Source organism: Nannobrachium achirus, assembly GCF_963921795.1.
Source record: "Nannobrachium achirus genome assembly, chromosome: 19".
NCBI lineage: Eukaryota > Metazoa > Chordata > Actinopteri > Myctophiformes > Myctophidae > Nannobrachium > Nannobrachium achirus.
In genome coordinates, this window is record NC_137826.1 from 24,281,254 (window position 1) to 24,296,133 (window position 14,880).

The following is a 14,880-nucleotide window of genomic DNA, read 5'->3' on the forward strand; positions in this document are numbered from 1 at the left end:
CAGCTTTTGTGAACTTGCAACATTCATTTGTTTCAATATATTAATATATTTTTTATTTTATTGGTTAACACCATGTCTTGTATGTTATTGCTTTGAGGTCACAGTCTTGTATGTTTACATATTTTGAAAAGATTAAATAAATGGGACACTGGCTGTCGTTTGCCACTCACTGAAAAGGTTTAGCCTATATCTGATTTGGAGTGAAATATGTGCTTGAGACCAGGGCTGTCACAATTATGACATTTTACATGAAGGTTATTTGTCACTCAAATAATTGCGATTAACGATTTAATTTAGTTTTTGTCGTTGACAATGACATTTCTGTTTGGCTTGTAGGCTTTGAAGTTGCACATGGCAGATACAAAGAAATGGCTGACATATTTGACAACTTTATAGTTTAAAAAGAACATTGATAGTGGAAATAGCCGATCGGACGCTCACAACGCGTCGCATCGTTGTGAGCTTGTAGATCTGCTATTTCCACTATTTTTGAAAATGTTTGAAAATATGTGAACATTTTTCAACATGGAAACGATTATGAAGATTATGACAAAATAATTGCGATTATGTCAAATAATTGCAATTAGACGTTAATGTAATAATTGTGACAGGCTGACAGCCCTACTTGAGACCTGAAAGTAATTATGATTTGTTGTCCAGGGTTCCCTAAGGGTCTATAATTTGCTATTTTCTGGGAATGTTCAAGCCAGAACAGGGCCGCTAGGTGTCGTATGGTATATGTATGAAGCAGACAATAAAAGAAGAAAAGAAAAACAGTTGTAAATTCAACTCCCAGAATTGATTCAGATGTCATGCTTGCAACTTGAGGAATTATGTTATAACATCTGGTGCAAGCCACTGAATTGCCTTCAATGCAAGCCTGAACTATGCCACATATCGTATGTAGGGAATTTTGTGCTCAGAAGGAAAGATTCTAAGTACAATTTGAATATTTTTTTAAATATTGGTGGCTCATGCAAGGTTCTCAACTGAAAATATTCTATGACAAAGCTCAGAGGAAGATCATGAAATATATATATATTTTTTCTGAATACACTAGCTACGTACTGTAACTGCTTTTCTTCTTTCTTTTTTTTTCTTCATGTATTTATTTAAAATCATAACTAAGAATAGGGGTTCCAGTTTAGGAAATGTTTTGAGGAAATATGTCATGTACCAGTTTGGCCTGGAGATGGCAATAGATAGCAATTCATGAAAATCCAGATGCACTGTTGTAAGTCTCCATCCCAGTTTAAGGAGGAAATCTTGTCAGCTTTGTCACATTTTAAAACATTCTTATTGTAAAAGACAGTGTGGAAGAGGTGGAGATACTATGCAATATTAAGTTTGCAGTGACTTTATATGCAAATCAGCAAATGACTTAAACTACCTCCTGTTAACCTTGGTACTTTGGACAACAAAAGAGTATAAAAAGTGTGTTTGAATATAACACTGGCAATTGAGAATTCATATTGAACCTTTCACTTATTAATTAATGTAATAGTACCACACTGTCTTATACTTGATTGATCCAATTGTTTTTAGTTTACCTTGCACAAGCTATATTTTCAACTACCGTGAAATCCTCAGTTATGCATTTGTAACTCGGAGTGAACAAATCTAATCTTTACAGGGGTCCATTTAGTTACATTTATACACACTCTCAGAGTTCAATTAACTTTTTTCCCACTATATCAAGGGCTGTGTTATGCATGTGTGTGATAGTCCAACACAACAGAGGACACAGACAGATTTACAGGTCAAACTCATATACTTTGGTTGGAGTACTTCTGTCTTGCCTCTTGAGACCATTGACCCTTCACGGCAAGAAGCAATTAGTTGCGCTTGGAGATGAGGCCACCAGTCAATGGTTAGCTCATTTCTCACCACATTATCAGTATGACATTACCATAAGTGAACTGTTTTGCATCGCTGTGAGAGAAATTATATTCACTCAGTCAAACATCGGAGGGGTGAATTAGCTGATACATGTACTTCCATATGAGAACTTGAATTGTGTATGTTCACACATGTCACCTGATATGAACATGATACAGTACCAGCAGGTCAGCACCAGGGCAGGTAGCATATTCAAATTAAACAGACAATTGTGCTCTTTGGAGTGCCCAGCCAAGCTATGTAAAGATGGTGGGTATGAACTTTACTTCTGCCACCATGACGCAATAATTTAAGTTTGATGATAATAATAACAATAACCAGTAAGACACCCTAAGGGCGAGAAGCGACCTTGTCCTAATGGGTGAGGTCGTGCACATGGGTGCATGCATGCATCCGCATGGATCAACTTTGACCAAGAAAATGCAGAGACCTGGTTGATATATAAGCATTCCCAGATATGGGCTTAATATTGATGACATCAGGGATCTCCATATATGGGTATAAAAAGGGATTGTATTAGTGTGGTTGCATCATCTGGGAATGCCCATATATGGACTTAATATTGACACAAAGTGCCATTCTTCAGCCTTTTAGGCTTGTCCCATTGGTTATTGCCTATCGGTCGTCCTAACGCCCCTTCCGGGTTAGCTTGTCTCGTACTGTCTGCCCGTACCCTGGGAGAGCAGGGTTCAATTCCAGCTTGGTGCAAATCACTACATATGGAATGTAACTCACATTAATAACAACGTTTTAAACTAGTAGGTGTAGTTGGTATGGCATATCTGTCGCCTAAAACGTATCAATCTTTTTGAGACAAGTTGCAAGAGACAAAGCACAGAGGTCTGTGTTTCTCCTCCCCTGCCTGTCAATTCTGCTGCTGTGAAACAGCTGCTGCTTTGAGTACCTGGAGCTCACACTGCTGGACCACAACTCGCTTATTAATTAAGGTGTATTAATAGGCCTGCCTGTAAGAAAATACATCTCCATGATGAATATAGCGAATATATACGATGTAATTAGGTAACATGTTTGATATACAGTTTGTATACTGTTGGAGAAAGGATGCTGGTCACAGCCCAGTGTGGCTGGGTGCCTCAGTGGCTGATAGGGAGCATAGCAAGACCATCAGCCGGACGGACATCTCTGCAGTTGTGTACAGTCGTGATTAAAAGCATTCCATGTCATAGTCACATTAATCAACTATTTTCAACTTTCATAAGTGCTCCATTATGCCAGATAAGACACTCTGTTCAGGGCCTACTAAAAGCCGCTGCTATGCGGTTGCATTTAGGTAATTCCTCATAGGGTTTACTGTGAAATGACAAGCCATTTTTAAGGTGATGGTGCTACCCAAGGTGATAGTGCTACCTAAGACATCAGCTGAAATAGGATAAAACAATACATTGATCAAAGTGTCATCTGGGTTTAAATAGCTCTGTGGACAAGGTATTTAAGTCTTATCTATAAGGCAGCACTTGCAATACAGCAATACTATAAAAATGTAAGAGGGATGTAAGTTGCATCTCTCTCTTTTTATCAGTTAAATGTTTCCATGAAGATACATGCTTGAACTAGTCTTATCTATTCAGTAATCATTGTTTGGATGTATTTTCACTGCTTTGCATCTTGAACATAATATAAACACACTTAAATTGTTATGTGGGTGAGGATCAGAATAATTTATCAGATCAAGCAAATTAACTCAAAAGGAGCGCACATCTCCACTATAGGCTGAGTGGCCCGCCTACCCAGAGCTGTGTGAGTCGCCTAGTGCAGCCGGCAGGACATGAGCATCAAGCTGCGGGGGAAATAGAATGTGTACGACAGATGGTGCAACCTTTCACGTTAATGGTGCCTCCTATGGGCAGAAATGAAACCTGTTAACATGCGATTCCAATTTGGGGTTGATTTGAAGTAGTTTTTGTAATATATAGGCCTATAGTTTTTTATGAGTATTGTCATATTTGTGGCACTCTCTATGGCTATAAGTGAAAACGCTTTTGGCTTTGGGTGACATTAATGCTTGGCTTGCTTTTTTTTAATGGGCACATTTCGCAAACTTTGTAAGGCAATCATAGCCACTCGAAATGGATTATGGAAAATATGAATGTACACATTACTCAAGTGATAATGTTGACCAATATGCATGACCTTTGGGCAAAATGTGTAATCTAGTTTAAGAAGAAATGGCCATGGCCTATACTGTATGGGGAGTTGCGTCATGATACAATTTATTTGTAATTGTACAACCTATGAATCAAGAGTTATAGTCCAAAACACAAAGCAGCCTGTATAGCACCACCATGAGGTCATAGCACCACCAAATTGGGCTGTCACTTGGCCTACTGAGTGTGCCTTGAGATGACGCTGATCACTCAGGCGGTTTCCAAATTAGCTTTACATGGACGGACACACACAGACAAACACATACAGACGGGCAAAAACATAATCTTCGCACCCTGCTCTGGCATCCTAGAGGGGATAATTAATTACAGTTTCATTATGGAATGTCTTTTACATTTTACTTACACTGTAGAATCTGAGTGTTCTTTGACCCAAAAGGGTACACGTCACATGTACAACTTAATGTTGACAATCTGAATTTTACTGTGTACTGTTTGACTCACTGTCCAGCCATAACTCAATTTTCATAAGTAAGCCTGTTGGCACATCAGCACTCATACTATACTCCACCAGTGTTGATTTCAGGATGAAATATTAAAGTGTAACTGTCAACTGCCAGCTCATTACTTCCTGTGGTTTTACACCTTCTAGGCTCCTACTGAGTCTTGTGTACCATAGTCCTTGGAACAAGTGTATACTATAGATTAGAACAGTGGTTCTCAACCTGTGGGTCAAGACCCCCAGGGGGGGTCCCCAAATTATTTTGGGGGGTCCCCAGATGATTAGCTTAATGTGTACAGAGGGTATCTGCACATTTCTAAAGTGATAATTAAAGGAGACCTTTTAATACCTCTAAAATGACAAACTAAACATTGGTCAAACTGTCAAATATTACAGGCAGAAATTGTGAAAATAGCAGATCTACATGCTCACGCCTCGCATTATCTGCTATTTTCACAATAGGACCAAGATATACAAAATATAATGCCTCAACTCTTAGTGCTTGCAGCATGTGGGGGGGTCACCAGTTAAAATATGATTATTTTGGGGGTCACAGCCTGAAAAGGTTGAGAACCACTGGATTAGAACATGATCGCCCTTGTTATAAAGTGTTTATTATCATAGGTTTTGTGGGATCTGCTACAAACTTAATTGCACAAAAGTAACCCGATCCCTAACCCTTGAAATGATATTCCATAATACAATACTTTGCTCAGCATATTTACCCTGGGGCTAAATAAGACAGAAACAACAGAAGTGCACTGAATGCAGTAAATTACAGCCTGCAGCCCAGATGCAATTTGCAGTAACACAGCAAAATCTGACCCATAACTATGTGACCCTGTTTCCTTGGATCTAATCACAATAATAACCCTTGTTCACCTCACATAATTGAACATTCCCCCTGTGTTAGCTTCACCTCTGCTCTGTAGCCTCTGTTGCTGAGGCAACTGGGCAGCCTAACAGCATATAGGAAAATGAAATGGAAAGGTGTGTTCACCTCTGGTCTGGGTGACGCCGGTTCAGTTCAGTAATATTTGCGGCAGGGGGCAAGCCCTCCCTCCCTGGAGCTCATGACAAGCTTGAGGAGCCTATTTATGTGCTTTCAACCGTGTATCAGACACATGATAGAGCAGGGACATTGTTTAAGTAATTGGAGGGAAAGGCAAGGCTGTTTAACTTTAAGCCACTTGCCTTGTTGAAGAAATTGAGCCAATGTTTGAAATTAGGCATTAATTGGGCAAAGCATGATGTCTTACATTAAATATAACTTGGACGTTGGTTGGAACCTTAAACATTTTTTTTAGAAAGAGTCACGCATTTGTGTATGAAATCGGCTATTGACTTGCAGCAGGTGCACGCGAGGTTGCGTATGGCAATAAGCAAAGTAGCAAACAGGTGTTGTTAATGAGGCGCTGCTGCTTTCGCTCTCTTTCACTGATTCTCACTCACTCTTTAGCGCTCATATCTCTCTATCTCGCACGCACGCACCGCACGCAAACACTCACACACAGTAGCCTACATTGTCGCTCTAGAAAAGGACGTGGGATATGACAAGTTATTCTGTTGTCGTCGCTTCAGTCACGATGAATGCAGGTCTAAACAGGACAGTCGGGGAGGACGAATTAGTGTGAGGTGTTCACTGTTCACACGCGCTCGCCTCTCGCAGTGTGTCTGTACGTCTTGCCTTTATTACGCGAAAGCCAAAACCTCACCTGCTGCTGACGTTTACCACGAATCGCGATGCCTTCTAGGCTACTACAGTAGGCTACTAACTGAGTGCATTTCTCACTGAAGGGAACAGGCGACTGTGTTTCCTCATAATTGGAAGTGTCCCGTACCGTACCCACCTCTAGAGTAGCTTACCGTATCTGTGAACTCTGCTGTGGACATTCAAGGAAACCACTTGAAGGACTTCAAAGCGCCGTGCCCGAGGCGAACTTGCGCACTCTGTAGTGTGGCTATATAACGGAGAAGAGCTGCACTGCAAGTGGAAGCGGCTACCGTGTGACACTGAACTATGACGGTCCATACTTCGAGGAAACTTATTTTTCTGTCATTTGCCTTCCTTTGGGGGTTGTCAGGTCAGTAACCAGCATTTAATGTATTTTCTTTTCTTTTTCTTGTCTTTGTAAATAGTCTAGGTCCTACTCCTATCATTCAAATATTGCTTTTGTTCGATTCTGTTTTAGTTTGTTCTGTAAATTCTCACACAGAAAATCTAACTGCACACAACAAGCGCTCTAACAATGTGGAGACATGACTCCACTGTGCACTGCAGTGCACTGCAGCTCAAAGGGTGAAATAAATTATTTGTGTTGATTGATTGGTTTATATGCCAGTGGACGTCAGAACACCTGTTTGTTTTTCCACTAGGATCTGAAACAAGTGATTCCAAGGAAGAATATTCCCTAGTTCAGCACAGTTATGCTATCTATCTTAGAAATAAGCCAAGAATGTATTGTTAGGCTATTTCATATTGTTTTGTTAAGACTATGTAGCCTAGACTGAAGGGTATTAATATTCTTAACTTGTGAATGCTGCCTTATTTCACACCAGATTGGTCATCATGACAGCAATTTAAAGGTACCTGTAGGCTATGTAGTTATGTTTTCACAGCCTTCTTTTGGAAGGTATGTATGTCTACAGTATATTGGTCATGACACACTTCACAAGCAAAATTGATCCATTTCATTTCTCAGACAATTGATTTTTTTGCATTCAAGCCCAGGCTTGATTGTAAGATGATGTTGTCAAGAATTCTGAATACTGACATGGTTATAACTCTTCTCTGGCAGTGAGGAGATTTTGATGCATGTGGCTAGTCATACATTTTAGATTTCCCTGGGGTATAGATCTTATAAGTCAAGGAATATTCTCACTGTCAAGTGAAAATAATAATGAAATCAAGTGGGAACTTCTTATGTTACCTTTATTTGCCCTAAGCCCATGGGAGTCTATGCTTTTCAGGTCTGTTGTCAAAACAGTTTCATGCTGACACAGGTCATTTTAGCCTTGTTCACTTCACTTAAAGGGTGTGGTGTTGCTCGAAAAAAGTACTCCTACTTTACCATTACCAAGGACTCATTCTTATGAATCATTCCATGCTTGACTGTGGTCATCAGGGGTCTATTTATACAGTATTACTACAGGCCACAATTCATTATTACAATGCTATATAGAACAGTAGCTGACCTTCACCCCAGCAGCTTTTGACTCACCACCAGTCTACTGCAGGTGTGTCCTGAAATCTGAATGGTCAAAAAGAAAAGAGGAAATGGTCTTGAATAGCAGTCGGGGCTAACAGGAAAGCTGGGCATTGCTTGAGTGTCCGTGTTGTGTAGAGCAGGAAGTGAGCAACTGTCTTCCTATGAACAAGACAATACCACATTTATGTTGCTATGGTTTCTTAATCAAAATTCTGAGTAATGAAAAACTAGGTTGTGCGGTTAATCTTGAAAGGTGTGTGTGTGTGTGTGTGTGTGTGTGTGTGTGTGTGTGTGTGTGTGTGTGTGTGTGTGTGTGTGACCATTTTATAAGTATTTATTATAATTATTATTAAGGATTCTATTACTGTTATACAGCTTGGTTACAAAATTGCTGCTTGTGTTTGGAAGCCTCTGCAATGTCCATAAATTAGTTGTGAGAGGCCTGCAGATTTCAGGAAAGCCCAAGCCAAGAGCTAAGGCATTGGCTAAATTCTGTTCAGTGTCTGTGATAATTGGCCGTCGCCACATGAGGAGATGATGCTTCCTGTATCCGTGATCTGTATCCTGAAACACTTATTGTTGAGTTGGTTTGTGCATCTACAACTGTTTGTGTTCAATAATTTCTTGTTATGTGAACGCAAATAAAGATGTTAAGTGTGTGCGTGCGTGCGTGTGACCATGCATGTGTGCGTGTATGGGCCGATGCATACGCCACTTTTAGAGAAGAATTTATTTCGGTTCAGTTCGGGGAGTCATAAAATATCGGTAGCACCGACCGAACAGCCGATTTAATGACTGTACCCGCCCCCCTGAACCTCTGAATGACGTCATATTGTAGTTGGACAGAGCCGAACAGAAATAAATTCGTCTCTAAAAGTGGAATATATGAATCAGCCCTATGTGTGTGCCGAGGTAGGGGACAGTGAGAGGTGTGTGTACACAAGCATTTGAGCATTGCTATGAATCTCATTCATAAAGTCGACCCATGACCTGCAATCAAAATATGATTTCCTACCTGATTTAGTGGCAAGAGTCAATAACTGAGAGTCACCTTTGGTATGTCTGGCTTCTCATTCAAATTGATATATAATTTGCTGAAATTATTGAAGGGCAACTTTGCCGATTTTAACCTGAATCCTGTAGTTCAATGGGTGTTTTGACTTACATGCAAAGGTTAAACTTATTTTACACATTATTTTAAACCATATTTTACACATACAGTACATGTGAAAGGACCACAATGGAAATAAGCAGCTGCTTTCTTGCGTTTTATCCTTTTGATAATTGTGTGACAATATGTAATAGTACATTATGTTTAGAGAGGTCAAAGTCAAAGTCAGTAGGTAATTTAAAATCCGACTTAGCTCACTCACAAGGAATGTACCCAAATGGACTGTACATCTTTACACTCATGGGCCCTACCCTCCACACGGTACAAAGCGGCCCTAATGGGCAGCGCAATTGTCATTGCTATCTTCCAACCGTCTAAATACCAAATGACCTTGTGCCTGTTTATCGCCCATGTTGGTCTTAAAAATCAGGTGTGGTCTGTTTGTCTTCCGGCGCAGTTTCCTTGCTATAACAATGCAATGCTCATCATGTTAACTGGTCACCGTCTTCCGGGCTCCTGGCGCATGGAGTGAGCAGCCTACCATCACGTTTTAATAAGTGGTTTAAAAACAACCTAACTGAAAGTGAGCATATCATTAATAAGTTGATATGTGAAGTTAACTCAGATGTCCCTTGGACATGAGGAGATATTAGATATTATATCTATTTTGTTAGATTTTGCATTTGTAGTTATTTTACTGTAATTTAACAATATAATAACCAGCACAGATAGACAAAGAGACATTCGTGGATTTATATTTAAAAGTAACTTTTATTTTCCCCCCTGGACCCAGGGTATGGCAGCTGCGTATACCCAATTGACGCCCCTGATCTCTTCATTTTATCTTTATTTATTCCATTTATGGATTTACATGATTACATTCATTTTTTACATCCTTTTTTTTCCCTTTTTCATAATGTCATCATAGTATAAAGATGACATTTCTGAGAAGCTCCACATTGATTTATTAGTTCAATTAATATAAAATACAAAACACATAACCATGACTAATTCAGAGGCCTAAACCCATTAGCGCCCTGCACTGGTGTTGGAGCCCAGATAACGTGGTGTCTACTGTCTAACTAGTCAAATTGGCATGGACACGGCCCTGCCGCAACTTGCACCTTGCGTAGTGCGACGTGTGCCATAGATCAGGGGTCTTCAATGTTTTAAAGCCAAGGACCCCTTAGTTGAGTGAGAGATGAAGCAGGGACCCCCACATGTCAAACAATGAAACTATATGGTATCTATGGGTTCATAGATACCATATAGTTTCATTGTTTGACAGCACAATCAGTGTATTTTGGGTTCATGTAAATTTGTGTTTCCAGATATTTAACCACTTGAACAATCAATACTTAATAAACTTGACCTTTCTAGGGGCTTCCCTAGGGGTCCCGGACCCCCTGTTGAAGACCCCTGCTATAGATCGTCTAAACAGGGCCCCTTAGGGTTATATGAACACTGAGGATTCAGCTGTGCGCACTCCATGGAGGATATTGGGGATAGAGGTACTGTGGCTCATGGCCCAATAGTTGCACATCAGCGACCTTGGTTGTGATTCATGGCAGCATGATGTACTACAGTATATTGGTTGTGTCAGGACTTTAAATTTGGGATTGAATTTCAGCGCTCTCCGGTATTGCTATACATCACTTGTATCAGTTATATCTGTTGGCTCTACGCTGCCTGCAGCATACGGTACAGCAGTTCACACAGTCCTGCTCAATGAGGTAAATCCATTAAGCCTGCCTAAGCAAAGTCTTATCTTAATTTCATTTGATTACATTAGGCACGGCTCAGTATGCTAAGCAGCACATAATTATGGACTGTCTTCTAACTAACCAGACTAAATGAACTTGAATCCATGGAAACTTTGTTTTCCCCCTTCTTCTTTGTGGAAGTCATTACTGATGCCGCCCCCCGCTGTGCTTTAACCAGTTGACATGATTAACCAATGTATGAGAGTATGTTGCTGTGAGTGCTATAAAAATAAAAAATGTCCTTGTAGGTTTCGCTTCTGTAGAGCTCCAGGAAATGTGATCACAAGAGATGATGTTCTGCATACATATATACACACACACAGGCGCACACGTGCGCGCACGTGTGTGTGTGTGTGTGTGTGTGTGTGTGTGTGTGTGTGTGTGTGTGTGTATCTATAATGTATGTACAATTGTGCATACCTGATAAGCTTGAAGCCACAGGTCCCTTATCAAAGCCAGTTATTCATAGCAGTGGGGTATCCTTCTTTCATCTTTCAATTGCACATCATACAATTACTCTTCTATTCTGGACACACCATCTGGCATAAGAACATCTTTGGTTTTCCAGATGGGCCCCACAATGGACTTTACTTATTTAACAAGGTCACATCATCCAAGCCTCAAAGACTTCTTTGGTATATGAAGGAGGGGCTTAGCTCTGCTGCCACCATTGATTTTCTATGTGGAATTCCCAGTGATTTAGGACAGCGAGAGAGAGAGAGGGTTGCAGGCCTTATTTTTAGCTGCATAATATTATTTTAAGATGAGACGGGTCAGGGCAGAGTGGTCTCCCCTATAAAAATCATGTCTCGCAAGTTGATGTAATGTGCTGTGTGTATACTGTACGTACGTGTATGTGACGATACGGCAATTCTTGTTTGTTTCCTGTTTGTGCTCCCTATTGTTCCCCCTGTCAACATTAGATCCCAAAATATACCCCATATCCCCAAAGACTGCTGAGGGAATGGCCCTCAGGGGCGTCACTCACAAGGGGTAGGAAAGTGGGACTGAGTTACTAGGGCCCAAGGTGGTGGAGGGGCCTTAATTATTTTATACTTTAGCTATTGAAAAATAGCAGATATACAAGCTCACAGCGCGGCACCGAGTGCCGCGCTGCGAGCTTGTAGATCTGCTATTTTTGAAAAGTCGTGAAAATGTGTGCAAATCTTTGAATACATTTGTAACTCAAATTTTGCTTCTGGGGGGTCCCTGGAACTAAATATTTTGAGATGAGGGTCTGTGGCCAAATACATATAATTTTGGAGGTCCTTCACATGAAAAGGTTTGAGCTCCACTGACATCGAAACATAGATTTTTTCAAAATACCTTAGAAGGATTTGAAATATTCAAAGATTTTCATGATTTTTCAAAAAATAGCAGATCTACAAGCTCGCAGCACGGCACTCGGTGCCGCGCTGTGAGCTTGTATATCTGCTATTTTTCAATAGTTAAAGCACAGGGGCCCCGCAGTGAATCCTTGTACCCGGGGCCCAGAATTTGGTGCGACACCCCTGATGGCCCTGGAATGCAAGTTTTCTTACTTAGAACAATCCTGGCCTTATCTCCGATTGCCTATTTCTTATAATAATAATACTCTCTGGACGTGAATCAAAGCTCCTTTCTGCTTTGAGCCAGGATTACAAGCAAGTTTCAAAGTCTGCGGTCCCCAGAAACTTGTGCGGTGTGATTTGAGGCCGAAGATTTGAGGATTTATCGGTAAACATGTAATGACTTAGAAATATAGCAGCTTGATTTTGACCCCCTGGCAAGGCAGTATTCTATCCAATCGGCGGTCCCGACAAGTGTGCCACCGCTTCTTGTAATCCCATGTATTTATACCCACCGGCATTCTGTACAAGGCCGAGGACATCAAGCCATGATAGAAGCTGTAGGGAGATTAGAATAGGCTCAGCCTCATGCTGACAGGTAAGGGGAGAGGGGACTTGGAATGGATACATCTGACTACTAAAACAAATGGTGCTGGGTTCCTATTAATGTTGGTTTATGGGATTGTAAAATAACCAGAGGGGTGGGTTTCTTCATTTAGCGATACTTTCAATCTTGGTCGACAGCTTTATCAAATTGCACTTATAATGAAAATAAGAGCAATAATAATAATATTATTGACTACATAGACTCTTAGACTTTGGGACCAGCAGCTACTGTGGCCCTGCAGATGTGACATGCCATAATTGGACTTGTGGCTGTGTTGGGACGTCCTGTGACGTCCTCTCCTATCCCCATCCTTGGTCCCTGACAGAACAGGCCTCCTCTCACAGGATAGAGGTCATGAGAAAGGCACTGGGCGACTTTCCCAACACTTGGTCCTGGCCTATGGACTTTCTTAAAGGCACAGGCCCTGCCCTGGGTCTCTCTCTCCTCTTACTTACAGTACTACATCTTTCTCTTCTATTCTTCATGACTAATTCTATCTTTATCTCTGTTTTCTGCTTCTATTTTCCCTTTTCCCTTTCCCTTTCCTCTGCTCTCTCTTTCTCTCTCTCTCTCTCTCTCTGTCTCTCTCTCTCTCTGTCTCTCTCTCTCTCCATGTTTGGAAGCAGGCAGTGCCAGCCTCCGCACTTTATCAGACCAGAACTGATGTACAGTACACAGGCCTTCATATATCTCCTCCAGTGAGTGATTGATGCCCATACGATGCCTAAAAGTTATGATGGAAATCTCTTGGACCATAAATCATGAGGCTTTGGGTATTGTTCTACAGAAGGACTATATAAACAATTATGCCCAGCTGGTGTTTGCCTCTGGCATTTTACGATCAACAATCATTTATCTCTCAACAAGGCAATTACAATTTAAGCATTTAGCAGACACTCTTATCCAGAGCGACATAAAGTGCAAGATCTGAGCAGTTTAGTGCTACAAAGTAAAATTATACCAGGCAGGTAAGAAAACAAATGAATACGAATTTAACATTCACTTTCCGGAGGAACCAAATAACAATAATACACACCATATATATAAAAAACATTATTGTGTTTTTTTAAGGGGAAGTCCCAAATCACAATATGGCATGGCCTGCAGAAATGCATATGAAATGCAAGAGTACCACATCAGGCTCCCAAATCTAATTTCAGGTTCCCTGTGAAGCCTGTATAGTCAGCTGTTGACAATGTGCTGGCTAATGACTATTTACATCCAAGGGATCCACCAGAGGCTTATCGGGTGGCACTAGGGGCAGTCTGGCTGCTTTGCTTGCTATTCTCCTGCTTCTCTCAAACTCATACGCTCTGGCAGGGTGCTGATGTCAAAACCTCTCTGGCTATCTCCCTTCAGGCAGGCAGCGTAGTCGCTGATAGGTTGCTTAGCTCACGCTACCTAGAAGAGCAACAGTTATGGCCGTGGCTATGGCTATGGTATGGCTGTGGGATTATGCGAACACCATTCAAGCAAGCACAAAGAAATTATGTTAGCACTGATGCAGTTTCAATGGTGCTGTGGTTACGAGTTGCAGCAGCTGGCTACTGACAGATTTTCCTGGCAGAATCTAGCAACAGCCACAACAACTATCCCCCTGGCCTGTCCTCAGTAATAAAAAATGAAAATAAATAAAGCGGACAGACGGGAATTGAGGGCATGGGCTTAGACAAGATGGATCTGTGTTAAATCATTCTTATAACCGGATGTACTTGGGTGGGGGCAGCCGGTGATGCACTTAAGAATCCAGTGGTGCAGACAAAATTCTGATCCTCTACTTAATGTGTTTGGGTACTGTAGCTCAGGTGATCTCATGTTTAATGCTGGTCTGTATTTCTGTAGCCCTATAAGCTACTTTAACTCATTGAGTGCCAATCCCGAACTAGTTCGGCTTTATTAGCGTATCGCAGAGTGCCGATCCCGAACTAGTTCGGCTTTAAAAAAAATATATATATATATTTTATTTTTTTTTATTTTTATTTTTTTTGAATTTTTTTTTTTGGACCCCATCAAATCTGGTGAACATGATTTCAATCGTGATTTTGCATGTTCCACCCCCATACAACCCCATCTAACATACAGGGCAGCCATTTTTGTTTACATAACATGTAAAACATAATGGCTATTATCTCAAGAATGCCTGAACGGATTTCCAATCGGATTTTTTTGTTTGAAAGCTGTGAACAAACTGCACAAATCCACTCCAATGCAATCCAGGATTGCATTGGATTTTTTAGAGCTCATTCTTCTCTGTTTTTTTCCCATGCATGAGGTGTGCAAGGTTTAATCGTGGCTAAATTGCAGAAAATAGATCTTCTAAAATGCTTGGTAGCCAATA

General features: G+C 40.8%; 1 protein-coding gene across 1 annotated transcript in view; it reads left to right on the forward strand.

Moving 5' to 3' along the window:
• Positions 1–6,045: 6,045 nt before the first annotated feature.
• LOC308305008 (endothelial cell-selective adhesion molecule-like) overlaps positions 6,046–14,880 on the forward strand; it is a 70,883-nt gene continuing 62,048 nt past the window's right edge. Inside the window, exon 1 of the mRNA XM_080749639.1 lies at positions 6,046–6,608. Coding sequence (XP_080605765.1) covers positions 6,545–6,608 — 64 coding nt within the window. The 5' untranslated portion in view covers positions 6,046–6,544. The remainder of the gene's footprint in view (positions 6,609–14,880) is intronic.